Source organism: Crocuta crocuta, unplaced genomic scaffold, assembly GCF_008692635.1.
Source record: "Crocuta crocuta isolate KB4526 unplaced genomic scaffold, BGI_CrCroc_1.0 scaffold383, whole genome shotgun sequence".
Classification (NCBI taxonomy): Eukaryota; Metazoa; Chordata; class Mammalia; order Carnivora; family Hyaenidae; genus Crocuta; species Crocuta crocuta.
The window spans coordinates 456,121-483,857 of NW_027531897.1; the positions used below are offsets into that span (position 1 = coordinate 456,121).

The 27,737-nt window shown below is 38.3% G+C and overlaps 2 protein-coding genes across 7 annotated transcripts in view; both read right to left on the reverse strand.

Moving 5' to 3' along the window:
- Window positions 1–14,410, reverse strand: part of CDK7 (cyclin dependent kinase 7) — a 31,979-nt gene extending 17,569 nt beyond the window's left edge. The window contains exons 1-6 of one of the 6 annotated variants that reach the window (XM_077773554.1): window positions 14,201–14,410; window positions 13,784–13,843; window positions 5,255–5,288; window positions 4,316–4,383; window positions 3,350–3,418; window positions 991–1,101 (exon numbers count right to left, since the gene is read on the reverse strand). In XM_077773554.1, the coding sequence (XP_077629680.1) occupies window positions 991–1,101; window positions 3,350–3,418; window positions 4,316–4,383; window positions 5,255–5,288; window positions 13,784–13,843; window positions 14,201–14,266 (408 nt within the window). In that variant the 5' untranslated portion in view covers window positions 14,267–14,410. Of the gene's footprint in view, window positions 1–990; window positions 1,102–3,349; window positions 3,419–4,315; window positions 4,384–5,254; window positions 5,317–13,783; window positions 13,844–14,200 lie in introns of those variants that run through there. The other 5 variants (XM_077773551.1, XM_077773552.1, XM_077773553.1 and 2 more) reach the window with 5 other exon arrangements.
- Window positions 14,411–17,616: 3,206 nt separating this feature from the next.
- KGD4 (alpha-ketoglutarate dehydrogenase subunit 4) lies at window positions 17,617–27,305 on the reverse strand. Its single transcript, XM_077773558.1, has 3 exons — window positions 27,168–27,305; window positions 20,369–20,432; window positions 17,617–18,326 (listed from the first exon to the last, which is right to left on the reverse strand). Exons 1-3 carry the CDS (start codon window positions 27,207–27,209, stop codon window positions 18,121–18,123), a joined length of 312 nt encoding a protein of 103 aa, XP_077629684.1. The 5' UTR covers window positions 27,210–27,305; the 3' UTR covers window positions 17,617–18,120.
- Window positions 27,306–27,737: the final 432 nt, after the last annotated feature.

A 27,737-nucleotide genomic window follows, 5' to 3' on the forward strand; every position in this document is an offset into this window, starting at 1 on the left:
ACACAAAAGCAGGGTGAGAGAGAATATCATAATAATACACTTAGTTGGCTTAACTTAAACTTTGCAGTACCAGAGTAAAACCCAAATTTAAATAATAATCAAAATTTTCTCACTGATATAAAATCCTACCAAAGCACAATTAAGATATGTTATATTACTTTAGTGAGGCCTTGGACACTGAGCTTCAATTTACCTACTTTAAACGCTGCTTCACAGAGCCTAGTGTAATGATTAAGAACTCAACAAATAGTTGCTATTTGAACTTCAGTAAATAAAAACATTATGCATTTAGAGAGGATGAGGAGCATATCCTTCAAAATCTATACTAAAAAAATACTAGCAATAACCTAAAAGGGATTCCATGTTTCGGATATGAGAATTACTGACTATAAATTATATTTTCTTAGCTATTTATCTAAATACAATACCTAAGAACATCTACCTATTAGATTATCAGCCTTGTTTCAACAGCTGGATGTTACTAATGATGACTCAACTATTTCAGCAATTTTATTTCATCATTTCATATAATTTTAGAGTTCTTAGAAATACTATTTTTCTAAAAAAATTTTAGGTTTAATTTAATCTAGACTCTCACTGTATTATTATTTTTCTGTCACAACAGTATACCACAAAGAACACTGGAGTTAAACCAAAGATCCAGATTCTAACACTCTGTCAGTTACCAGCTACTGATCTTGAAAAAATATATATAACCTTGGTCAGGTGACTTAGCAACTTAGCTCTTCATCTATGAAAAAAATGAAGAACTGGGGCTCTTCAATTTCTAAATTTCACCTAGTATTTAGAGTCCTCATACCACCACCTCGTGGAACAACTGAAAGGAACACAGAGGAAGGTAGGATAAAATGATACAGCTATATTTTTATTTTAGCAATTTACATATTCAGACCATTTATGTAATAATTGGGTACATAAAACTTGACTAAAATATAAAGAATCAATAATACTTGGTTATAAAAACCTTACCCTATGTAGAATCCAATGCTGATGTAAATATTCTAATCCTTGAAGAGTCATTAACATGTAAGCTTTGATGTGTGATGGTGTCAGCACAAGACTATTATCCTTTATTATTACCTGCAAAGCCAGTATATAATATACAATTATTCCAAATAAATTACACCACATAAAATCATGTATACACATAAAATAAATTTATCCATCCTACAGGAGAATCTCTAAGAAAGACTGCCTTACTCTCCTTAGGCAGCACCGTCAGAATTTCCAGTTATGTGATCAGGGAAAGTATCTTTGCTAGTGATCTCTCTCCTCCTGTTCTGTTGAAAAGGCACTAAGATAGTGAACACCTGTTGTTTGTCTTGCCCCAGGATGGACAGCCCCTTCTGATAACAGCATTCAACATATGTCTGAATGTAAAACAGGACCAACTACTACCTGTGGCCTCTAGAGGTAGATATAAGACCCAGGCACAGCCAACCACCAAACTGAAGCCTGCTGTCCAGGACACTGGTTTAGGGATGGACATGTGATCCTGGCCAAGCTAATCAAAGAGGCCAAATACTTCTGCTAGAATGAAAAAGGACAAAGTACCTTCTTTCCTTAGAGATAAATAAACTCTAAGGATATGAGCCTGAAGTGCCTGAGCCACTATATTGAGAATTTATGCCCATGAAGGAAGGCAACAAAGAAGAAAACAGAGCTGAGTTAAAGTGCAAGACTGAGTTCTGATGGTATTATTTGTGAACTATACTTAAGCCCGTTTATTCCTAAATTTTTAAGTTATACTAGCTAATAATTCCCATTTTCTTTTTTACAAAATCAGATTTAGATAAAAGGAATCCAAATTGGAAAGAAGTAGTAAAACTTTGTTTGCAGATGACATAATACTATATATAGAAAACTGTAAAGATTCCACCAAAGAACTACCAAAACTGATAAATGAATTCAGGAAGGTAGCAGGATACAAAATCAATATAGACAAATCTGTTGCATATCTGTACACTAATAAGGAAGTAGCAGAAAGAAAAATTAAGAGAACAATCCCAGTTGTAAACACAAAAAAAAGAAATCAGATTTAGGTAAAAATATGCCCTTATTAGTACATAGTTCTTTTGAGTTTTAACAAACATATCCAGTTGTGTAATCACTACCATAATTAAGGTAAGAGTTCTATAACCCCCCACACCCCCAACTGCCTCAGGCCCCTCTGTACCCAGTACTTCCCTCCACCCCCAACCCTGGTCACCACTGATCTGATTTCTGTTCATTTAGTTTCGCCTTTTCCAGAATATCATATAAATGGATTCATATAATATACAACCTTTTAAGTCTGGGTTCTTTCATTTCATACAATGCATTTGAGATTTCTCTATACTGTTCCTTATATGAGTAGTTAATTTCTTTTTATTCCTGAACAGTATTCCATTAAATAGATATACCACAGTCTGTTTATATGTTCACTAGATGAAAGATATTTGGATTGCTTCTAATTTAGGCAATAATGAATAAACTAAACATCTGTATACCAACTGATTTGTGGGAAGACAGGTTTTTGTTTCTCTTGAAAGCAGTGGCATTGCCAAATTATACTTTAAGTGTGTTTTTAACTGTTTAAGAAAGTGCCAAACTATTTTCCAACCTGGCTGTACCATTTTGCATTCTCGAGCAGCATATGAGAATTTCAGTTGTTTAACATCCCTGGATTGTCAATTTTTGAGATTCAGTTAATATTAAGAAAAACCATAAGATTTTAATCTCAAAAATAAAACAAAAAACTTGGCTTTCAAAAAGATGATATTCTGTTATAATATGGAAGAGAAATTCTAAATTCTCAAAGACCTAACATTCATTTATCTAAAAATAATATCAATAAAGTATAGGAACTTGATCAGCAAAAATGCTTTGAAATCCAAATTTATGTATCTAACACTGGGAATATGGCTAAATGACTCAAAAGATCTTTCACTTAAGAGTAATGGGGTGCCCAACCCTCCTACACTGTTGGTGGGAATGTAAACTGGTGTAGGCCCTCTGGAAAGCAGCGNAAAAAAATTAAAAAATTAAAAAAGGGTCACCTGGGTGGCTTAGTCAGTTAAGTGTCTGATTTCTGATTGTGGCTTCGGTCATGCTCTCACTGGAGCCTGCTTGAGATTCTCTATGTCCCTCTCCATCTGACTCTACCCTGCCTGCACAAACACAAACTCTCTCTCTCTCACTGTGGGGGGTGGGAGGGTGGGGAGTACATTTACTTTTCAACAAAATTAAGCATTTCTTTTACTAACAGTATCTTTAAAGTAGAAAATAAACATTTAGGTTCTCTTTGATTGAGAGAGAAAAAAAATTCCTCTAGGAATCTTAATCTTACCTCCAGATCAGTTTCCATAAAATCAAAGACAAGGCTAATATTAGATTTATGTCCAAAAGCATCAAGGAGCTGCAAAGCAGTATTAAAAAATAATCAAAATCTGATTCTCTACTAAATACTTGAAAATATTATACCAACCAAAGCACTGGACTGCTGATATTTCCCTGTTAAATCTGAATTATTTTATTAAACTTGACATTTATCCTTTTTTTCTTCTAGGAATTAGTGCTTTAAAGCACAAAAATACTAAATTTTAATATTTTTTAAAAATTCACTAGGGGCGCATGGGTGGCTCAGCTGGTTAAGTATCCGATTCTTGATTTCAGCTCAGATCATGAATTCATGGTTATGAGATTGAGCCTCGCATCAGGTTCTGTGCTGAGCATGAAGCCTGCTTGGGAATGTCTATCTACCCCTCCCCTGCTCACGTACTCTGTCTCTCTCAAAATAAATAAATAAACAAAAATTTTTAGAAAGTCACTACTTAAACTGTCCTCCAAATTTTCAGTTATAGTTAAGAAATAATTAATGAAACCTCACCTCGGTCTTTAATTCAGAAAATTACCATGCTCATTAAGAAAACCCTATAAATAGCACTGGCAGCTATTATTCATTATACGCCATCTCTATGCCAGGCACTTTACACACGTTCAATAAATTAACCAGTCTCACAACAACCCTATAAACTAGAAACTATAGCACAGAGTTGTAGGGGAGCTTATTCAAGGTCTTAGGCATGCTGGAGCTCCATAGGCTGCGAAAATAATTTGTAACAAAATTAAATTTATTTCATCAGTTGTATAGTTTTAAAGACATTGCCTACAGATCAACTCGAACAGAAAATACATTTCAGCATGAAAAACTTTTAAGTTTTGCAAGGCCCACCCAAAACAACTCAGCCTTCAATCAACATCTACCACAAATGACAGGGTCCCAAATCCCCGAAACAACTTAGATTATACTCACACCAATTATATTTGGATGACTTAGCTCCTGTAATAACTTTATCTCTCTTAAGGCTGTTCTATTTATACCTATATAAAAGGCAGAGCAAAATGTGAAAAGTAATTCTGAAATCTCAAATCTTCTTACAAACACATTTTTTTGCGAAATTTTAGTCTTTCAGGAAATAGAAATCCATATTCTACAGAAAAATAAGGGTTACTTTGACAATTTTTATGGCATCTGGTTTTCTTTTATATTGCTTTATTTTTAAACTAGCTTAACACAGACTAAGATAAATGATGAAAACAAGTATTCACTTTGTAGCATATCACTTTAGAAGACTGCTGGAATAACAGGTGTCAGCTGGTTAACATGAAGCAGTAAGTCAGCTTCCTCCTTCTTGCATTAGGAGTATTAGCAATAGATTCTTGATGATAACAGCAAAATAGAACTCCTAATTAAAAATAAGATCTGGTACTAGCTGTTAAATAGATGATGGATCCTTTTTATAAAAACTAGTTCTTGATGACTAAATAAGACTTAGCCCCATAGCACACAAGGGTCTGGAGGAAGGGATAAAGATATATTTTCCTCCATACATCTATTCCAGAGTGAGTTTTCTCTATACTTCCATGAAGTTATATCCTGAATTTTCAAAGTAACTAAAAGCTCAGAAAAAGAATAAACTGCTGACAACAACACCTTAAACAGTAATGAAGACCGGACAAGTCACTGATAACCTTGCTATGTTCCATTTACTCAGATGACTTGAATGACTTACATGACTCTTAACAACCAAATGATGGATATCACTGATATCCTGTCTCTATCCTGAGTCTATTCTTCTAGCACCCTGCAATAACTCTATCCAGAACCACTTATAACTAACTAATACTTGGCTAACTTCCTCAGTGAGAAGAAAAACTTATCCTGTTGTGTCAGATTACATTAAATACTCACCATCTTTAGCTTCTGATCTATGTCCAAGTTTAATCTGGTAGAGGGGAGAAAAAAACCAAACACTTTAAAAATGTGTTAAATTATTTAGACTTTATGCATAAAATACAAACACTTCAAAAACACAGCCACAGTAAAAACATGCAGCAACTTACATATAGCTAGTAAGCAAGAAGGGAGTCTAAATCATTAATTTGAAAGGCAAAATTAACAATATAAGAAAGGATCAAGTACCTACCATTCCTCACTCCTTAAGTTTTTGACTTACACATTCAAATAATGTAATTAAGAAAATAAATGTCTCCTTTATCTTTGCATGATTAAATGTGGAAAAGTAACTGAGGGTATACTGATCAAAAAAATCACTTCAAGTAAGCCTACATGGGAGGAAAACACATACCACATAAACATAAAATAACATGTTTTTAAAAAATGTTTATGTAAGGACACCTGGGTGGCTAAGTAGGTTAAGCATCTAACTTCAGCTGAGGTCATGATCTCACGATTTGTGGGTNTATCAAAAAAATCACTTCAAGTAAGCCTACATGGGAGGACAACACATACCACATAAACATAAAATAACACCTGGGTGGCTAAGTAGGTTAAGCATCTAACTTCAGCTGAGGTCATGATCTCACGATTTGTGGGTTCAAGCCCCGTATTGCGCTCTGTGCTGACAGCTAGCTCAGAGCCTGGAGCCTGTTTCAGATTCTGTATCTCCCTCTCTCTCTGACCCTCCCCTGCTCACACACACACACACACACACACACACTCTCTCAGAAATTAAAAAAAAAATAAAAAAAAATTTAAAAAATGTTTATATATTTGAGAAAGATGCCACATGCAAGTGAGGGAGGGCCAAAAAAGGGAGGATAAAGGACCTGAAGGCTGCTCCATGTTGACAGCAGTGAGCCCATTGTAGGGCTCGAACTCAAGATGCATTAGACTATGACCTGAGCCGAAGAGCGATGCTCAACTAACTGAGCAACCCTAGCACCCCTAAAATAACATGTTTGGGGCGCCTGGGTGGCTTAGTCGGTTAAGCGTCCGACTTTCGCTTAGGTCATGATCTCGCCGTTCGTGGGCTCAAGCCCCGCGTCGGGCTCTGTGCTGACTGCCAGCTCAGAGCCTGGAGCCTGTTTCAGTCTGTGACTCCCTCTCTCTCTGACCCTCCCCTGCTCACGCTCTCTCTCTCTCTCTCTCCTAGAAATAAATAAAAAATAAAAAATAAAAAAAATAAAATAAAATAAAATAACATGTTTAATAATATGTTCAATAATATGTTCTTGGGGAGCACATTTTCTAAAAAGCAAAATTACAAATTATGATGAATACAAAAAAATGGCTAAACTGTTGTTACCATTAATAAGCATTAACAATAAAAAAAAAAAGCATAACAAATTGCATTAATAGGTTCAGGCTTACACCAGTCTCTTACTCATTGCTTTATATAATGAGTAAGTGTAATCAAGAACACTAAAACAAAACAAAAAAACAATTGCTTCCAGAAAAGCCATTCTACCTCAAAAAATAAATGCAAACTGGTTGTAGGCTCTGTGGAAAATAGTATGGAGGTTCCTCAAAAAGTTAAAAATACAATTACCACAGGTTCCAGTAATTCCACTAATGGGTATTTATGTACCTAAAGAATATGAAAACACTAATTCGAAAGATATATGCACCCCTATATGTATTGCAGCAGTATTTACAAATGCCCAATTACAGAAGCAACTCAAGTGCCCAAGTGTCCATCAACAGAAGAATAGATAAAAAAGATGTGGTACATATATTCACGATGGACTATTACTCAGCCACATAAAAGAATGAAATCTTTTCATTTGCAACAACGTGGATGGATCTAGAAGGTATAATACTAAGTGAAGTAAGGCAGACAAAGACAAATATAATTTGTCTCTTATGTGAAATTTAAGAAACAAAACAAACTCACAAACAAAAAAAAGGAGACAAACCAAGAAACAGACTCCTTTAAAAAATTTTTTTAATGTTTTATTTCTAAGAGAGAGACAGCGTGAGCAGGGGAGGGTCAGAGAGAGAGGGAGACACAGAATGTGAAACAGGCTTCAGGCTCTGAGCTGTCAGCACAGAGACCGACACAGGGCTTGAACCCATGAACCGTGAGATCATGACCTAAGCCGAAGTTGGACGCTCAACCGACTGAGCCACCCAGGCGCTCCTTAGAAGTACTCTTCTAATTTCAAACAAGTACCTCGTCATTAACTTTCCACCCATACATAATATACATTCTATCTCCATCATAAGAAATTTGAGAGACTAACTAGAAGTTGTTTTCATTAATAATAAAAATCAAAATTTATAGAAAAATACTAGTTGTGACAATTTATTTGCGTTGTATTTTGGTAGCTAGTGCTACCAAACAGAACAGACTCTTAACTATAGAGAACAAATAGAAGGACGGTGGGTGGGAGAATGCATGAATAGGTTAAGGGGATTAAAAGTACACTTATGATGAACAGTGAGTAATATACAGAATTGTTGAATCACTGTATTGTATACCTAAAACTAATCTAACAGTGTATGTCAACTATACTGGAATTAAAATTTAAAAAAAAAAATAAGATTCTTGATAATGATAAAAAATAAGTAGATTAAAAGATACAGATAGACATCTCCCAGTTATACTACAGACACAACTTTTTACATAAAGACAGACTAGTATAGAACCAAAAAATATAAGGCACTTTACGAATAAATCTAACAACAGATGTGCAAAGATTTCCAAAACTAAATTATAAAACAGTATTAAAACATGATTAAAAATGAGGCCAAAATAAACAAATCCACATTCATGGATAATAAGATTCAGTAATCATAAATGTCAAATATGTAAATTTCCTTTAAGTTCAATGGAAATCTAAATCTAAAGCTCAACAGCATTTTTTTAAAGAACAGTGACAAATAGACATGGAATATTAAGGAGCTGTGAACAATTTAAAAATCATTACTTTCTTTTTTTAATTAAAAAAATTTTTTAGTTATTTTTGAGAGAAAAAGGGCGAGCAGGGGAGACAGAGAGAGAGAGAGAGAGAGACAGAGACAGAGACAGAGACAGAATCTAAAAGAGGTTCCAGGCTCTGTGCTGACAGCTCAGAGCCCGATGTGGGGCTTGAACTCATGAACTACAAGATTGTAATCTGAGCCAAAGTCAGATACTTAACCAAGTAAGCCAGCCAGGTACCCCCAAAATTATTACATTTTACAACCAAAGTAAAAATATGTTAGTTTAATGAAGCTATCTACTTTATCACCCAGATTCAACAATTATCAGTATTTTGTCACATTTACTTCATTATTATTTTTTTAAATGCTTATTTATTTTTAATTTTAATGTTTTTTTTGAGAGAGAAACAGAATGCAAGTGGGGGAGGGGCAGAGAGAGACACACAAAATCCAAAGCAGGGTCCAGGTTATGAGCTATCAGCACAGAGCCTAATGCAGGGCCCCAGAACTGTGAGATCATGACCTAAGCCAAAGTCAGACGCTTAACCAACTGAGCCACCCAGGCACCCCAAGTGTTTATTTATTTACTTTTGTTACTGTTTATTTTTGAGAGGGGGTGGAGAGAGAGACAGGGAGAGACAAAGCAAGAGTGGGGGAGGGGCAGAGAGAGAGGGAGACATAGAATCTGAAACTGACTCCAGGCTCCGAGCTGTCAGCACAGAACTCAACACCAGGCTCAAACTCACAAACTGCGACCTGAAGCCAGTCAGAGGCTTAACCCACGTAGCCACCCAGGTGCCTCAAACCTTATTTTTGAGAAAGAGAGAAAAAGTATGCTAGCACACAAGGGTGGTGGCAAGGGCAGAGAGAGGGAAACAGAGGATTCTAAGCAGGCTTCCTGTTGACAGCAGAGAGCCCAAAGTGGGGCTCGCACCCACCAACCATGAGATCATGATCTCAGCCAAGATGGACATTCAACCTACTAAGCCACTCAGGTGACCCTCACTTCATTATTTTTTTTCCCACTTATTTCATTATTAATCCTCTCCTTTCTGTTGGCTAAAATGTTTTATAACAAAACTCACATTTCATGTCATTTCATCCCCACGGACGTAAGTAGGCATCTCTAAAAACACCTACATTTCCTTACATATGCAAAAGATATCGTCATACCTAACAAAATTATTAATAATGCCTCAGCACCATGTAATACCTAATTCATATCAAATTCTGATGGTCTGAAATTACCCAAATGGTAGATAAAGCAGACAAGATAATTTTGAAGAAAAACAGGTTATGTGCAACTTACCAGATTTCAAGACTTTTTATAAGGCAGTAGTAATTATTGACACTACATTATTTGAGCAGGGATGGTAAAAAATAAATCAATGGAAAAAAACAGGGTGCCCAGAAATAGATCCAAGTATATAATGGAACTTGGCATAACAACTAAATGCAGAACTTGGTGTTTCAATTCACCAGGAAAAGGACAAACTATCAAATATGCTGGGTCAGCAAGGAAAAAAAAATACTGGATCCTCATATTCCACAAAACAGAAAAATTAATTCCAGACAGAACAAAGACCTAATTGTGAAAAGCAGTATTTTTAAATTTTTAGAAAATAGAACCCTTTACAAACTGGAGGTTGGCAAACACACAAAATGGAAACCCTCTGAAAGAAAAAATGGACAAACTCAACCAGAACAGAATTCTAAATTTCTGTGCTTCAGAAGATACGATATATACACTACAAGTCTAGTCAAAGCTGGGAGATGTTATCTGTAGCTGGCATTTCTGACAAAGGATCACTGTCAAGAATATATGAAGTATTCTACCAAATCAACAGCTAGGAAAAAATGTAACCAACCTAACAGAAAAACTGGTAGGGGAAAGTCTAAAAAGCCAATAAATCTAAGAAAAAATGATCAATCTAAATGGTAATCAGAGAAATGTTAAACAATCATACACCATTTCTGATACAGGTAACTGACAAATGTTGTAAAATCTGACAATACAAATATGGTAAGAATGTGGGGGGAGGTTAAAGTAGTCTAACCACTTTGAAGAGCAATGTAACAATATGTGGTGAGGCTGGAGCTATATACATATTTTCCCTTAAAGAGTACTAATTCATAGGTAGGTTCAAATAGAGATATATTCTCTAAAGAAACTCACATGAATAAGAATATCTGTAGGACTATTTTAAGGGAAAACATAAAAACAACGAAACAGCCTAAATGTTTATCAACAAGAATTTGGATGGGCAAATTTTACTATAGTCATATGATGTAATCTAATCACCAATGATCATAAATAAACCAGATCTACAGTATCTATGGAGAAGATTTCAGAAATAATGCTGATTCAGAAAAACAAACTGCAAAAAATACTTATATATGGGGGGGTGGGGGGGGGGTGAGAGCCAGCCAGCAAGTAAACGAAATACTCCAAAAGGCCACCAACACAGGATTGGTTAAATAAATTGGGAAACATAAATTCAGTATGACCTTTTTAAAAAGATAAGGTAGAGACCAATGCTATTTTACTTTTTTATAATTTTCAGCAGAAATCAAATATTCCCCTACCTCTAACTATGATATCCTAAAAGTCCATGATACAAAAGGTGAAAGAACACAGAATATACATTTTTTGTAAAATTAAGCATAATGTTAACCAATGAACGAGGGTAAAAATGTGAGTGCTGGGAGAGGAAGTTCCACAAACACCAAATCTAGAGCAGAAAGAATAATGCCTGAAACAAGGTGGGCGCGGGGGAACACTCAAGAAATAACGATGTAAGCATATTATTTAATGAAATAGAAGTAAATACCAGAGAGGGTTGCCTGACTGGCTAAGTAGGTGGAGCATGTGACTTGATCTCAGGGTTGTGAGTTCAAGCTCCACCTTGGGTATAGAGATTACTTAAAAAGACGCAAATTTGGGGGTGCTGGGTGCTCAGTCGGTTAAGCGTCTGACTTTGGCTCAGGCTATGATCTCATGGTTTGTGGGTTTGAGCCCCACGCTGGGCTCTGTGCTAACAGCTCAGAGCCTGTTAGCACAGAGCCTGGAGTCTGCTTCAGATTCTGTCTCACTCTCTCTTCGCCCCTCCCCCATTCACACTCTTTTTCTTTCTCAAAAATAAACATTTAAAAAAAAAAAAAAAGCAAATACCAGAGACAAATTATAGGAGTTGAAAGTGATTGCTCCACGGAGTGAAAAACAGGGCTAGAGGAGTTAAGCATCTTAAAAAGTCTTGGCTTTTCAATGATTTTTAAAACCACAAAGATGTATTATTTGAAATAAAAATTAAACGTAAAGGAGCACCTGGCTGGTTCTGTAGGAAAAGCATGTGACTCCTGATCCTGGGATGGTGAGTCAAGCCTTACACTGGGTGGCAGAAATTACTTAAAATAAAATTAAAAAAATAAATGTCTAGGGCACTTGGGTGGCTGAAATGGTTGAACATGTGACTCTTGATTTTGGCTCAAGTCGTGATCCCGATATTGTGGGACTGAGCCCCGCATCGGGCTGCGTGCTGAGGGTGGAGCCTGCTTAAGATATTCTTTCTCTGCCCCCTCCCTTGCTCTCTCTCTCAAAATTAAAAAAAACAATAAACAAATAAAAGAAGATTCCACTGTGAGTCACCTTCAAGGGGTAAAAGTGTATCAAAGAGAAATAGGATGGATTTTAAATCCTAACCTGTATTAAAAACAAGCAGAAAATAAATAAATAAGTAACCCCAAACAAAACAAACCCCACTAGGATTTTCAGACAATTACAGAACTCAATATACAAACACTAAAGGGATTATATCAGTCTGGTTAATCATTTTTATTTTTTATTTATAGTTTTTAATGTTTAATTTTATTTTTGAGAGAGCATGTGTGGGTGAGCAGGGGAGGGGCATGGAGAAAGAGACAGAGGATCCAAAGCAGGCTCTGCACTGACAGCAGAGAGCCCACAAGGGGTTCGAACTCACAAATCATGAAATCATGACCTGAGCTTAAGTCAGATGCTTAACCTACTGAGCCACCCAGGTAACACAGGTTACACTTTTAATGAATGTCTACAAAACTACTGGCCACAGAGCAAAGTATTATTTGAGTAGAAGTACACAGACAATAAACCGATATATAAGAGGACTTCAGATTTTGATAAATGTTATGAAGATAATGGAGAAATATGGCAAAGAAGACAAGGGTGACCAGTGAAGGCCTCTATGTGGAAGAGGAATGTGAGTGAGTTCTAAAGATTAGGAATCAGTCATGCCACGTTTCAGAGGGAAAATATGCTAATCAGAAGGCAGCAAATGCTGCCTGGGAATGAAGTGAATTTAATGTGTTCAAGGGACAAAAGGTCAGTGTGGCTAGAATATAGTGAACCATGGGTAGAAATGAAAAGATAACTTTAGAAAGGGTCAGAATAGATCAGGTTTTTACACAGGGAAATGAGATAAGTCAGAAAAAGCTAAAAGATAAAAATAGCAAAAATTTTCCCTGTGGAAAGGGAGACAAGAGTCAGGCCTTAAGTGAATCAGGGGGATATGCTTCAAAGGAGCTAGGAATTTTGAAGGAGAAACAGATTCAAATACCAACAGGAACAATAAGGTGGTCACCTACCCCACCAATAGGCCTTGAGATGTGACAACAGCCTCTCTCTGGGAGGGTTACTGATCTCAGTGGCATAGGAAAGAACAAGCAACCTGGCAGCAAAATATCTGGATTGAAATCCTAGTTTTAGCAATTAGAATACGTGTCATCTTGACAAGTTACTTATTCTGTTTTAGGCTCAGGTACCTGGAGTATAAAATGGGGATAGTTTAACTATTTCACATGGCTAATTTGAAGACTAAATGAAAAAACTAAGTGAAAGTGCCTGACATATAGAAAATAAACTAAATATGACTGAAGTTTCTTGAATGAATCCAAATCAAAAAGCTACAAAAATCATTTTTAAAAATGACAATGATAATGCTCCTAAAAGCCTTACATGGAAAATATGTACACAGAGGAGGGGCGCCTGTGGGGTTCAGTCCATTAAAGCTGTAGGACTTGATTTCGGCTCCCGTCATGATCAAACGCTTTGTGAGTTCTGAGAGTGCATAGTCTACTGGGGATTCTTGTTCTCCCCCTCTCTGCCCCTCCCCCACTCACACCCTCTCAACATAAACTTAAAAAAAATAAAATAAAATACAGATGATACATATAACGGATGCAGATGTGGCAGAAATAGTGATCTGGGAAGGTGAGGATATTAGAATAGTTCTGAGGATCCAACAGATGAGTCCTTCTCCCCTTTGCCTATGTCTGAGTTTATAAAGCAGACGTAACATACAGCTTCCTCTCTACTTCAACTAACGGAACAACAATAAACTAGTTCAACCCGAGTTCCATCTTGGAAACAAGATACTAATCAATTCCACCTTCCCCGAAAATGACATAAATAACTCCTCATTAACAGAGTATGGTCAAGAGGAGTAAAAAACCCAGGCCTTAGCTCACACAGACAGACATCCTCAGAGACTCACGGAAAAGTGACAGACGGGAACTCACTTTCTTAATGGCGACAATTTGGTTGGTGTTCTTGTCTCTGGCCTTGTAAACCGTGGCAAACTAGAGAGAAGAGCAGAAATAATCTAAGTTTGTGGGAGCTCTTTTGTGTTTGCCTTTTCACTTTTACCGATTTGGAGAAGCAAACACCCCACGGTTGTTGTGCAGATGCGCGCGGCTGCTTGAAACGTGGTGAGGCGACAAATTGCCCGTCCCGGTCTCTTCTCCAGAAAGGAGAGGGCCACTTAGCAGCTCTCCTCCAGGGTATACACATGGGCAGCAAGTGGGTCTGAGCAGACCCGCCCCCAAAAAATGAGAAGCCAGGACAGTCTTCTGACTTCCACCAGAAAATCTGCGAGTGCGTGAGGCGACTCGGCGCTCTCCGCTCAGGCCCCTCAGAATCCCGCCCGGGAGCCTCACCTGTCCCTCCCCGAGGAAGTCCAGTTTTTCATAACGCTTTGCTCGCGACTTCACGTCCACCGCCATCCGTCGCACGAAACCCGACTCCAACTGCAAAGGGCGAGCTCCGGGGACAGCTGGATTTAAAGCTACCTTAGAGCCTCAAACAGACACTTCCGTTGACGGAGAGCAGACGCTTTATTAGCTCCGCCCCCACTTCCGGTTTGAGCTGGACGCCTCTAAGTCCGGCTAGAACCCTGCCCTACGGAAGCTGCTCAAGGCGGACGTGTCGACTTTTCTGTGTCGTCCCCGCGTGTCACGCCATAGCCTGTTAGTACCCGAAGTGGAATCTTTTAGGTGATGACTGCAACCCTGTTACGGTTTTAACTTAGATATTTCGTTCACTATCGGATGCAGGTCAGCGTTCCGATACGATGGCCTGAGTTCGGGATTTAATGCATGTGTGGAAGACTTGACCTTATTATCTCGGATCTCGCTTTCCGCTAATTGCTCAAGGGCGTGCTGTCGCCACGGTTGCTATGGACGCCTGGCGTCGCAGTCTCAAGTTACTTAGAAGAAAGCCCAGTTCTTTAGGTTTGGTCAGGGGGCATTCTTAGTTCAGTCGTTTGTAAAAACGACTACCAGGGGAAGAAGCACTACCAGGAGAAGAAAATTCCAAGTCAACTAAATAATTTTGTGCTGTGGAACAGGCAATCTGGTCATCGGTTTTTCTACTCTGTAAATGGAAATAGGCTGTATCGTAAATGGTTTTGAAGAGTAAATCAGACATCCAGAAAGTTTAGACATAGTGCTTGTTAACTGTGAGCAGTATCCAACCTTGATTCGCGTTAAGTTTTCGTACAAATCAACACGTTAAACACATCAATTCACTATTCAGCGAATGTATATTGAGTACTATGTGCCGGGCTCTGTTATAGTATACTGAGAAATCAGGAGGGAAAAAGACAAGGATCCATGCTTTCCATTGGAAGGAGATAATATATGGTATACAGAGTTCAGTGCTACAGAGATAATAAAGCAGGGAAAGGGGATATAGTAGAGTTCGCAGTTTTAAGTAAGATGTTAAAAGGCCTCAGTGAAAAGACACTGCAAAAAAAAAAAAAACAAAGCCACTGTAGAGTTTTCAGCAAAGTGATGCTACCTAATTGTTTTTAAAACTTCACTATGGCCGTTTTGAGTTACAGCAACACAGAACTTAGACGGGCAAGAAAAAAACCAAGGCCCTTGAAATAGTGCAGTAAGCTACATAAGGTTGTATCACTTTGGCTTCTAGCCGATAGTATTTGCTGACAGACTGGATATGCGTTGTGGAGGAAAAAAAAACAAATGGTAATAACAAGGTTCTGAGCTGGAACTTTTGTTTCTAAAAGTTGAAGGCAGAATACCAACACTCATAATTTAATCAATGTAATGTAGAGGTAAGGGTTGAGTTCTTTCCCTGGTTCTAGACTACCTGCAATTGAGTACTGGCCCCACAAATACTCAAATCACTAGATTTATTACCTGGGCAAAGTATTTAACCTTTTGGTTCCTAGTCTCCGAGTATTCATTGAGTTGCTGCAAGGATTAAATGACTTCACATTTCCAACACCCTTAGACTAGGGTCTGACGGTGCTCAGTTTGTTAGCCATTGCATAACTATTACTGGTCACCTTCCAGATTTTTGTCACCTAGGTTTTTATTGACTTCTGATACATTCATAGGCAAACTTCTCATACATTACACAAAACACATCATCTTTACCATTATCTCTTGACTGTGTCAAGTCATACCTAATAATATATGCTAGCAAAGAATTTAAGTCAAAGTTCCATCACTTTAACAGTAACTTATCCTCATTTGTAGTAGAAATAAGCTAAGTAGTGAGCTAAATGTGATGATACACCTGTGAGGCTAGAGGCTCCAAAGTATATCATGGCATATGAACTGATAATCACATTATACTATGCTGTTGACAAGTTAATTCCTATTTGGGGACATTTTAAGTAGTGTAAAACCGTGGTTTAGGGGATATTCTGGGTTCATTAGGTCACTGTATGCATAAAATACCACCTGGCATCTGTATAGCATTATACAACTTAGAAAACACTTGCACCCACTAGCAATAGCCAGCTTTCATGATGGCCCCAATGAATCTTCCCTTCTGTTATCAATGCACCTGTGTAGTCTACTCTGATAGTGAAACAGGCTGTTCTGTGTGACCTGTAGAATATGGCAGAAGTGAGTGTTGTAACTCTTAAGTCTAGATCCTAAAAGGCATTGCTCTTTCTGCCTTGCATGCTTAGATCATTTGCTCAGCCATCATATCATGAATTCAATCAGGTAGCTTGTGAAGAGACCTATGTGGGGAAGAACTGGAGCCTCCTGCCAACAGCCAGCATCAACTTGCTAGCCATGTGAGTGATCCACTGGGGGGTAGATAATCTAGCTCCAGTTAAGCTTTCAGATAACGGCATTCCTCGCTGGAATGTGATTGCAACCCCATGGAGACAGCACAATTGCAGAGCCAAACTGCTCCAGAATTCCAGACCCAGAGGAACCATGAGCTATAAAGTGATTATTGTTGTTTTTAGCCACATTTTGGGTTTTTAGTTACTATTAAATTTTGAATTGCTGCAAAGTAATACATAATACACTACTATGACCCTGCCTATCACGCTGTATAGTATTGGAGAGGAAAACTGAAACTTGAACAAATTCAGCAATTTGTTGATGGTTACATATATTTAAGTGCTTAACTCTGGACTGAAAATACAGACTATTCATTTAAAGCTAAGCCAGAATTCTTTCGAAACCATCCTTATTGGGAACTCATCGTATGACACCAGTTCCCACTGAATATGCCTTTTTGTCATACTTGTGCTCACCAATTCTGTAAAAGTGATCTATTTTTTCACTGCTCCTTTCGTGATAGGATCTGTACTAAGGTGGGCTTCAGACAGTTCTAGTATGGGGTTTCTGNTTACTGAAATGAAAAAATTACAGAGAGAAAAAAGAGAATGGTGAGAAATTTTAAGAAAATTTTCCACAGTTTTTTAAATTAAAAAAAAAATCATGAATCATGTTATTTTTGAGTCACTAGAACAGCTTATTGCTACCATCAAATACCTATCTCATATTTGCAATGGGCAATATTCATATTAGGCCACAACTCTGGAACATTTAAAAAAAAAAAAAAAAAAAAAAAAAAGTAAAGCTGAATCCACAGACGACTGAATGATACTCAACAACAATCTAACTCTATTGCCCATGAGCTACCCTTACTATTATAGATGCCTTCTTTTAAAGCATATTCTAGAAATCATTCAAGGTATGGAAGAAAATTTATTTAGCTTTGTGAGGCTTTAGTTTCACAATAATACATCTGTAAGACCTTATTAAAATTTCATAAATTGCCTTAATAAGGTANCTGAAAAGGAAAAAATAAAGCAAAAAGATTAGGTATTAAATTTATAAAAGAAATGTTTTCATGGACACTACATAAATTTACACCATTTTAAGCAAATGATCTCCAGGTGTTTAAAAACAATTTCAGGTTTTCATTGCTCTTAGGCACTCGTATCAATGTTGTAAAATTTTCTGATGGGGAAGGGACTCAAGCTTGACCTTGACTGCTGATGCTCAAATTCCTTGGTCTCATAAGCCCTTCACATTGAAAAATTGCCAAGGACTCTTGGTCCTTGGTAATTTCAGGTGCTTATAGCTATTGCTACTTACCATATTATACTTCTATACATGTATTCCTTCAAGTACTTTAACTGAGGGCTTGTACATGGTTTATTTCTCATAATCCTGGCCTACCTGACTATCTTGGTCTTAGCTATGGACCCACCATGACAAGGCAATGGAAAAAGCAAGCAAATCAGCATATGAAATTCCAAAAGCCAACCAATGTTCAGGTGTTTTGAGCAGTACTATGATTAAGAGTAATGACATACTTGGATATATTCAATTTCTTCTTGAGACACAAGCTTCCTTCTGTATTTCTGAGGTAATGTTTTTATAATTTCTGCAGTGTCTGGTGGACCCTGATGCATCAGCAAATCTGGTGATTTACTTCCCTTAGAATGCTGTGAAATTGAAGAAGAGTGAGATGGTAGTCCTGCTGATCTCAAAACTTCTGATACTGAAAAAAATGTAATTAGAGACATAATTGTTCAGGTGTCTTAAAAAACTATTTTGAATTGTCTGTTATTGAGTAATCAAGTCATTCTTCAAATGCTGAGTATAATTCTAAATTTTTTTTAATGTTTTATTTATTTTTGAGAGAGGGAGATAGCATGAGCAGGGGAGGGTCAGAGAGAGAGGGAGACACAGAATCTGAAGCAGGCTCCAGGCTCTGAGCTAGCTGTCAGCACACAGCCCGACGCAGGGCTCGAACTCACAAACTGTGAGATCATGACCTGAGCTGAAGTCGAACGCTTAACCGACTGAGCCACTCAGGGCACCCCCTGAGTATAAGTCTAAAAGGTATTATTGAGTAACCTAGTTGGGTAGCTATATAAAATTTCATAAACTTCTTTTTAAAACAAATAAGGAAGCTTTAAGTTAATGAATTACTAAACTGAACAAATCTGTAAAATAATAAAATTTCTAGGTAGTGGAGTTTAACCCATATTAATAATCTACATACTTAAGTTTTGTCATGTGGCATTTACAGGTAATATCTTATAATAGGGAATAAGAAAGTTGGTATATACTTATTTATCACCTGTATTTTCTTTAATGTTTATTTCTTTTTGAGAGAGAAAGAGAGCGCACGCACATGAGCAGAGGAAAGGCAGAGAGAGGGCAGAGGATCCGACGTGGGGTCTACACTGATAGCAGAAAGCCTGATGCAGGGCTCAAACTCATAACTGTGAGATCATGACCCGAACCAACATGAGACACTTAACCAATTGAGCCACTCAGGCACCCCATTTATCACCTATATCTTAATTCTTTAATAATTACAGTAAGTTAGGGGCATCTGGGTGGCTTGGGTCATGATCCTACAGTTTGTGGGTTCAAGCCCTGCATTGAGCTCTGTGCTGACAGCTTGGAGCCTGGAGCCTGCTTCAGATTCTGTGTCTCCCTCTCTCTCTGCCCCTTCCCCACTCACACTCTGTCTCTCTCTCTCAAAAATAAATAAACATTAAAAAAGAAAGTTACATGGGGTGCCTAGGTGGCTCAGTCAGTTGGGCGTCCGACTTTGGCTCAGGTCATGATCTCACAGCTTGTGAGTTCGAGCCCCACATCGGGCTCTTTGCTGACAGCTCAGAGCCTGGAGCCTGCTTTGGATTCTGTGCCCTCCTCTCTCTCTGCCCCTTCCCTGTTCATGCTCTCTCTGTCCCAAAAATAAACAAACATAAAAAATTTTAAAAATAATAAAAATTTTAAAAAAAGAAAGTTACAATAAGTCAAAAATAACCCTATAAAACTTGTTCAGCTCCTCCCTGAATTAAAGATTAAATATCTTATAATAAAAACAGGGACGATCATAATGATCACTGAGTAATGTATAGACTTGTTGAATATTTCGTACATTGTAAGTTAACTATACTGGAATTAATTAGAAACAACAGGGACAAAGGATGTGGTAAAAGTGAGGGGTAAGAGGAAAACAGGACTTGTTCAGAATCTTCAATTACTTTATAAGCAATGATTGCTCAGGTCTAAGACAGTCTCTATTGACTGAATGAATAAATCAGTCAATGACAGAAAAGGTTAGCTGGAGAAAAATATAGGAATGGCTACTGTGCATCACAATCTCTCTCATGTAAGCAAGAGAGAATCTTTTAAATAAAGGACAGAAGAAAAGAAAGAACAGAAATTTCTCTATATAATCACAATATCATTAAAAATTCAGAGACGGGGTGCCTGGCTGGTTCAGTTGGTATAGCATGCGACTCTTGATCTCAAGGTTGTGAGTTCAAGCCCCACAGTAGGTGTAGAAATTACTTACAAATAAAGTCTTAAAAAAAATTCAGAGACATGTTCTGTTGAGTAACTACCTTTTTAAATGGAGGTAATAAGAAGTTAATTTCTGCACATGCAACCTAATAGACCATTTTGATCTCAGCTATATTGGTCTCCCTGATGTTAAAATGAGAAATAATGCCTATAATAGAATATTCATGTATAAATATGTCCGTATATAATTTTTAAAAAGTCTAAAATACAACTTACCATTGGGTTTAGGATTGTCTCTTCTGTCAGGGAACCTTATTAATGGAGTATGTGGCTTGACTACCTAAAGGAAAAATAAAATATATGAAGAAAAAAAGATGAAGCACTAAAATCATTAACTCTACAAAAAACAATGTATTGAACTTCATAGATATCTTTGATAAAAACAAACTTAATATTTGGAAGCAACTTTAATCATACTATTTTACTCTTCCCCAACTAGGAAAGCTGGTCTATGAACTATTAATTTATCTTATCTACTCTTCATAGTAGCTTTGGACTTTACACAGTATAAGACATTTTACTATACTACCAAGTGACCTCAAAACAACCCTATGACAAAGATGGCACAGATTTTATGTTGCATGACTTATATATTGCCCTGCTGCTAGGTAAGAATTAGAAGTTTCCTGAGTTGTACTGAATGCTGTCTTCCTATCATGGTCAATTATCTAGCAGTGTACAAAAGGATAAAAAGTATATTGAGGATTAGGAAATTTAGGGGTGACTAGAGGGCTCGGTCAGTTGAGTGTCCAACTCAATTTTGGTTCAGGTCATGATCTCATACTTCATGCAATTGTGTACAGACAGCCTGGAGGTTGCTTGGGATTTTCTCTCCCCGTCTCTCTCTGACCCTCCCCTGCTCACGAGCTCTCTAAGTAAATAAATAAACTTAAAAAACAAAAAAAAGAATTTAAAAAATACTTTTTCCAACTATAAACTAACACATGATCTGTGTAAAAACATTGGAGGAAATGGTGAAAAGCACAAATAAGAAAAGAGAGACTATAATCCCCAAACCTACAAAAAAACAGATTAAACATTTGTTGGCCCTTTTAGTCTTTTTCCTAAACCCACAGAAAAACGTATTTGCGAATATTATTTTTATTTATTTGTTATAATTTATATTAAGGTTTATTTATTTTGTGAGAGAGAGACAGACAGAACATGAGCGGGGGAGGGGTAGAGAAAGAGAGACACAGAATATGAAGCAGGCTCCAGGCTCTGAGCCGTCAGCACAGAGCCCTATGCGGGTCTCAAACTCACAAACCTTGAGATCATGACCCAAGACGAAGTCAAGACAGTGAGCCACCCAGGTGCCCCTTACTTTTAAAACAGGTATTTGCAGGGTTATTAATGTCTTATCCCTAAAATTCTAGACAGTGTTATAGAGGAACTTTTTAAGTTTATTTATTTTGAGAAAGAGAGTGCACAAGCATGGGAGGGGCAGAGAGAATCCCAAGCAGGCTCTGCTATCAGCACACAGCCCAACATGGGGCTTAATCTTACAAACTAAGAGATCATGACCTGAGCCGAAATCAAGAGTCAGATGCTTAACCAACTGAGCCTCCTATGGGCCCTGATATAGAGAAACTTAAATGGACCTTTCAGCATGAAATTTCCTGAACATACAATGCTAAGACTCTAATGAACAGTACTAATTTCAACTAATCTATAAGTTGCTCTGTAACTAGTGATATTGAGGTGTGTGTTTATCTGCAAAATATTTGTATATATGTACTATATATTATACATTTTTAAAAAATTCTTTAATGTTTGTTTATTTTTGAAAGAGAGAGACAGAGTGCGAGCAGGGGAGGGGCAGAGAGGGAGGGAAACACAGAATCTGAAGTAGGGCTGGAACTCATGAACTCTGAGATCAGGACCTGAGCTGAAGTCGGACACTTAACCCACTGAGCCACCCACGCTATGAGTGCAGATCTACATAGACTTGTTGGGACTGGCCTGAAAGCCCTACTATAACTGTGCTCCTCTGAGAAAATACTGGAATAGAGTTGTCTCCCTCAGCATAAGAATACAGTCAAGTCTTTAATGGTAAAAAACAAAACTCTAATTTAGTCACACTGTGTGTCAATCTGTGAGACTGAGCCCCATGTCCAGCTCCATGCTGGGCAAGAAGCCTGCTTAGGATTCTCCCTCTCTCCTCTTCTCTGCTCATACACTCTCTCTCTCAAAACAAAAACAAAACCCAATTCTCCCTCTAGTAACTATTTCATCCTTTTCATAAGCAAGCTTCTTCAAAGAATGTTCTATCCATCCACTATCAATAGCCCATGTAAAAGCTTTAAAAATTTTCAAGCTTTCAGGATAAACTTCAAACTCATATTTGGCATTCACTAGGCCCATCCTGATCTGCCTCTCCTTCCCTCTCCAACCTCACTTCTCACCTGTCTTCTGCATCTTTTACTCTTAGGTATTTTGAAGTACGTATTTTGAAGTACTTTTCTGTTCCCTATTCATCATGCCATTTCCACCTCCATTCAGTCTACAGCTTTTGTTCTCTGAGAGGAAATCTATCCCCAGTCCTAACTACTTCTATGCTTTTGCTTTCATCTGACTGCTTATCTTGTGAAATAGCTCATACATCATTCCCCTCTAAAAAGTGCTCCTGATTCCATGGGGCACCTGGGTAGCTCAGTGGGTTGGGTGTCCAATGTCAGCTCAGGTCATGGTCTCACAGTCTGTGAGTTTGAGCCCTGCATAGGGCTCTGTGCTGACAGCTTGGAGCCTGGAGCCTGCGTCAGATTCTGTGTCTCCCTCTCTCTCTGCCCCTGCCCTGCTCACGCTCTGTCTCTCTCTCTTTCGAAAATAAATATTAAATATTTTTAAAAAATTAAAAAAAAAGAATACTGTGAAGAGGGCAGTCAGAAACTAGCACTTCTGCAGTAGTGCCTGGTACACAGCAAATATGCACAAAACATCTGCCAAGTGGGTGAATAGAGACCATTTGTAAGACAGAACTAACTGTATATGCATATAAGCATGTATACACACACTTAAACAATCATACATACACAAGAGAGAAAAAGTCCATTTCAACAGTGCTTTTGCACGCTTAAAAATATGATGTAATATGCCCTTATAGATTGAATTGCCACACTGCTTGGTGTCCTCCTTTTTTTTTTTTAAGTTTATTTATTAATTCTGAGAGAGAGCACATGCGTATGAGCAAACAGAGGAGGAGCAGAGAGAGGGAGAAAGAGAATGCCAAGCAGGCTCCACAATGTCAGCACAGAGCCAGACTTGGGGCTCAAACCCACGAACTGCAAGATCATAACCTGAACTGAAATCAAGAGTTGGATGCTTAACTGACTGAGCTGTTAGGTGCCCCTGGTGTCCCCTTTTTAAAATGCATTTTTCTAAATATATATATATATTTTAATATTTTTTATTTATTTCTAGGAGAGAGAGAGAGACAGCATGAGCAGGGGAGGGTCAGAGAGAGAGGGAGTCACAGACTGAAACAGGCTCCAGGCTCTGAGCCGGCAGGCAGCACAGAGCCCGATGCGGGACTCGAACCCACGAACTGAGAGATCATGACCTAAGCGAAAGTCGGACGCTTAACCGACTAAGCCACCCAGGCGCTCCTAAATATATTTTCTAAGTAGAGTAAGTACTATAATAAACCCTAATAAACAAAAAATAAAATAAACCCTGATAAACACATTACACAATTTCAACAGTAATAGAGTCAATCTTAATTCATCACCTCTTCTTCCATTAAACAAATCCCAACCCTCTCCTCTCACCTGTTAATACCTTACATATGTATCACTAACATGAAGATTTTTGTCAAACAATAATCTCAATACATTTTGCCACAACTAATGAGTTAAAAATAATCTTTTAGTATCATCTAATGCTTATACTCAAAATCCTCTATCAAAATCTGCATTTTAATTTTTATTTCAAATTAAAAAAATTTTAAGTAGGCTACATGCCCAATGCAGGGCCTGAACTTACAACCCTGAGATCAACACCTGAGCTGAGATCAAGAATTGGGATGTTTAACTGACTGAGCCACTCAGACACCTCAATATTTGCTTTAAAAAATGTTTTTTTAAATATATTTATTCATTTTTGAAAGAGAGATAGAGACAGAACATGACTCAGAGAGGGAAACAGAGAGACACAGAATTCGAAGCAGATTCCAGGCTCTGAGCTGTCAGCAGAGTGGCCAAGGCAGAGCTCTAACTCATGAACCAGAAGATCATGACCTGAGCCAAAGGTGGATGCTCAAATGACTAAGTCATTGAAGTGCCCCCAAATTTGCTTTTGAACTCTAAATGTAGGGGCGCCTGGGTGGCTCAGTTGGTTAAGTGTCTGACTTTGGCTCAGATCATGATCTCCTGCTTTGAAAGTTCGACCCCTATATCAGGATCCTGTCTCCCTCTCCCTCTGTGCCTTCTCCACTCACTTTTTTTCTCTCTCTCAAAATAAATGAACATTAAAAAAAAAATTTTAGACTTTAAATGTAAACACAAGCAATTCATTTTTTTTTTTTTAATGTTTACTTTGAGGGAGAGAGTGTGTGCAGGTTCCTGCACAGGTGTGCATGCAGAAGATGGGCATAGGGAGAGGGAGACAGAGGATCCAAAGCAGGTTCTACACTGTCAGTGAGTCTGATATGAGGCTGAGACTCAGGAACCCTGAGACCATGACCTGAGCCAAAGTCGACACTTATGCAACTGGGCCACCCAGGTGCCTCCAAAGAAGCAATTCTAACTGTGTATCAGTTGGGAAACATAACTAAGGGGGAAAAAAGGAGCTAATCCAAATTAACTTTCATAGTGCTTATACTCTTCACTTTAGTCTAAAGGTAATGATAATAATAATAAATACACTACTAAGAAAACTTGAACTTTTTACTTAGTATGTTGCTGTTAGTAGTTGTATAAATATAGCAATTTTGAAACCATTTTGTACAAACATTTATAGCAATGTTTGAGGGAGCCAGGGATTCGCCTGTGAAACAAAGACTGACTAAGCCACCCAGCACCCCTAAAACTTATTCTTCTAAAATTATGTCTGAATATATAGTCCAGCCAAATTCTTCTACTTAATATTGACACCATACCTTGTGAATTCCCATCAGTTTGTGCCAGTTTGTTGAAACACTACTCTTTCTTTAAGGTATGGATTAGAACCAAAATCTAAGCTCTAATGAGGCACCATGTCTGTCTTGTTGGTACTGTAGTCCCAGGACTGAGTACAGACCTGGCACAGAAGCACTCAATAAATTTTCCTAAGGTTATACATAATTATTGCATCATGTTAGCAAAAACTGCTTTGTAGTATGAATATGAGTAGAGTCTTTGCAGCTCCGTTAAAGGAGGACAGACCATTCCTTACTGTGTATCTTTCAGTATCTTTTTTTTTCATTATCAGTAGTAGTTAACTGCTGTGTACTATTCCATTTTAAGATATCTACCACAATCTGTTTATTCTGCTAATGGACATTTGGATTTTTTCTGATTTGAGGGTCATTATGAAATAAAGTGGCAACAGACACTTTTATGTAAGTCTCTTTGTAGGCATATGCACTTATTTCTCTTGGGAATAAACCTATAAGTAAAACTGCATCATAGGGAAGGTATGTTTAACTACTAGAGACTAGGAAAACAGTTTTCCAGAGTGGCTATTCCATTTACACCCCTACCAGCAAGGGATGAGGGTTTCAGGTGCTTCACAGCGTCATCACCTTTTGGTACTGCCGGCTTTTAAATTGAGTAATTTTGGTAGATGTAGTAGTACTTACTGGTTTTAATTTGTATTTTCCTGATAAGTAATGAAGTTGAACATCTTTTCACAGTCTTACTGGCTCACTTGTATATCTTCTTTTGTGCAGTTTCAACTTTTTAACCCATTTTAAAATTGAGCTATATATTATGAACATGTACGGTTATACAAAACAGATACCAATCAGTCCTTTGTCAGATGTCCTCCTTGTCCTCACATTATCTTTAATTAGTTAATGCTCACTAACTCTACCTACTGAATGTATAATGGGATCATTATGCAATGGGACCAAAGGCTAGGATCTAGGATTATCTTTCTGACTGAAAAAACTTTAAGGTCTTTTTAAGACATGTATTTGTACATAGGAAAATGCACTTCTTATATCAAATGTATGATTAAAAAACATACATTACACTTCCAGAGAAATTTGCAAACAGATTGTGTAAAACACCCATAAAAGTGGAGATTGTGTCCCTTTATACACCAACTTTACCTGTCCTATTTAAGTTAGCGATCACAACTGAAGAAGCAAATACTAAAGCTACCAGGAGTTAAAAACTGATGTGTGGATTAACAAAGTTCCTCTAGCTACCAATCCAAACTCAGGGCAAAAAACAAAAAACAAAAAACACCTTGGGAAACAAACAATAAAACATGTATTACAGACAAACTTAAATAATATATATTTCCCTCCTCCAATTGCCTCCATCCAGTTTGTAACCAGACACTTGGATTGGTGAGGGAGAACAGGCCCCGGGGTGAGGACTCGGCCCGCGGGGCCAGTTCTCCGGCCATTCCCAAGACCTTGAAGGGACACTGGGTCAGATGCACTGTTCGCTTCCTTCCACGCGCCGTTACCGCCTTCCTTCCGATTGGCTGATGCGGGACACCACAGACAATACTAAACGCCGATTGGCCAAGACTATTGCCAGGGCAGCCAAGCCCGCAGACTCCTAAGAGGGCTACTAAGGTCCTGCAAGAGTACAGTCCAGGGACCGCGCAGCAGCTCTGCCTACGTGTTGACACACGGCACTCCCGCAGCCTGGATCGAACCCTCAGCTCTGGTGTCCGGCTCCCTGCCCGACGCAATGGGTTCTAAGTCCAATTTTCACACATATCCACGGGCGGTGTCGCTGGCCCTACCCAGGGCCGCGGTCACCGCGCAGCCTCCGCCACCGCCTTTTCTCCCCAGCACCTTTGCTATAATCAGCACCATCCCTACCGCCCACGGTGCGGAAAAGTGACCAAATTTCCTTACCTGAACGACCCTGCTGGCAGACGCCATCTTGCTGCCCATCATGACCCCGAGATGGGGCGGCTTCCGGGTCGCTTGCTAGCTGCAGAGATAACAGGAGACCTGGGCAGCCGGGGGCGGGTCCCGTTTGTGACGTCATGGAGGAGGAGCGAGCGTGCGCTCTGGCAGGATCCTCCTCCACTGCGTCGCCAGCCCACCCTGGGTGCCTGACCCCGCCCCGCCTCAATTCCCGCCTAGAAACTGCCCCACGTGCTTTCCTTTGTATTGCTTTGCAGGCGAAGGTTTGTGATGTGGGGTTTGTTTTGCTTATCAGCCTAGAATAAACTAGGGCCATTTCCTTCCCAGACCTCCAGTTTCTATTTTAAGTAAAATCTACAATTTAGTCTGAAACCGAATACGTAATACAAAGTCATGTGGCATCCCAAAACTAACAAGTTCATTAAACTTGGGAGTTAGTGGCAAACTCAGAAAGAGTAGTCAATTCCAGGTCTACACAAGGCTACCTCTTTTTCTCTCGCTTATTGGCATTACTTGATATGATCTTGTTTTCTCTGTCATTAGTCCTGATATTAA

Bases quoted from the DNA above. Each gene is read 5' to 3' on its own strand.
- KGD4 (XM_077773558.1), bottom strand. From the start codon at position 27,209: ATGATGGGCAGCAAGATGGCGTCTGCCAGCAGGGTCGTTCAG. The intron at 20,433-27,167 runs GTAAGGAAATTT...TTTTTCCTTTAG, and splicing joins CTGCCAGCAGGGTCGTTCAG to GTAGTCAAGCCACATACTCC. The intron at 18,327-20,368 runs GTAAGTTGTATT...CATTTTTTTCAG, and splicing joins AGACAATCCTAAACCCAATG to TATCAGAAGTTTTGAGATCA.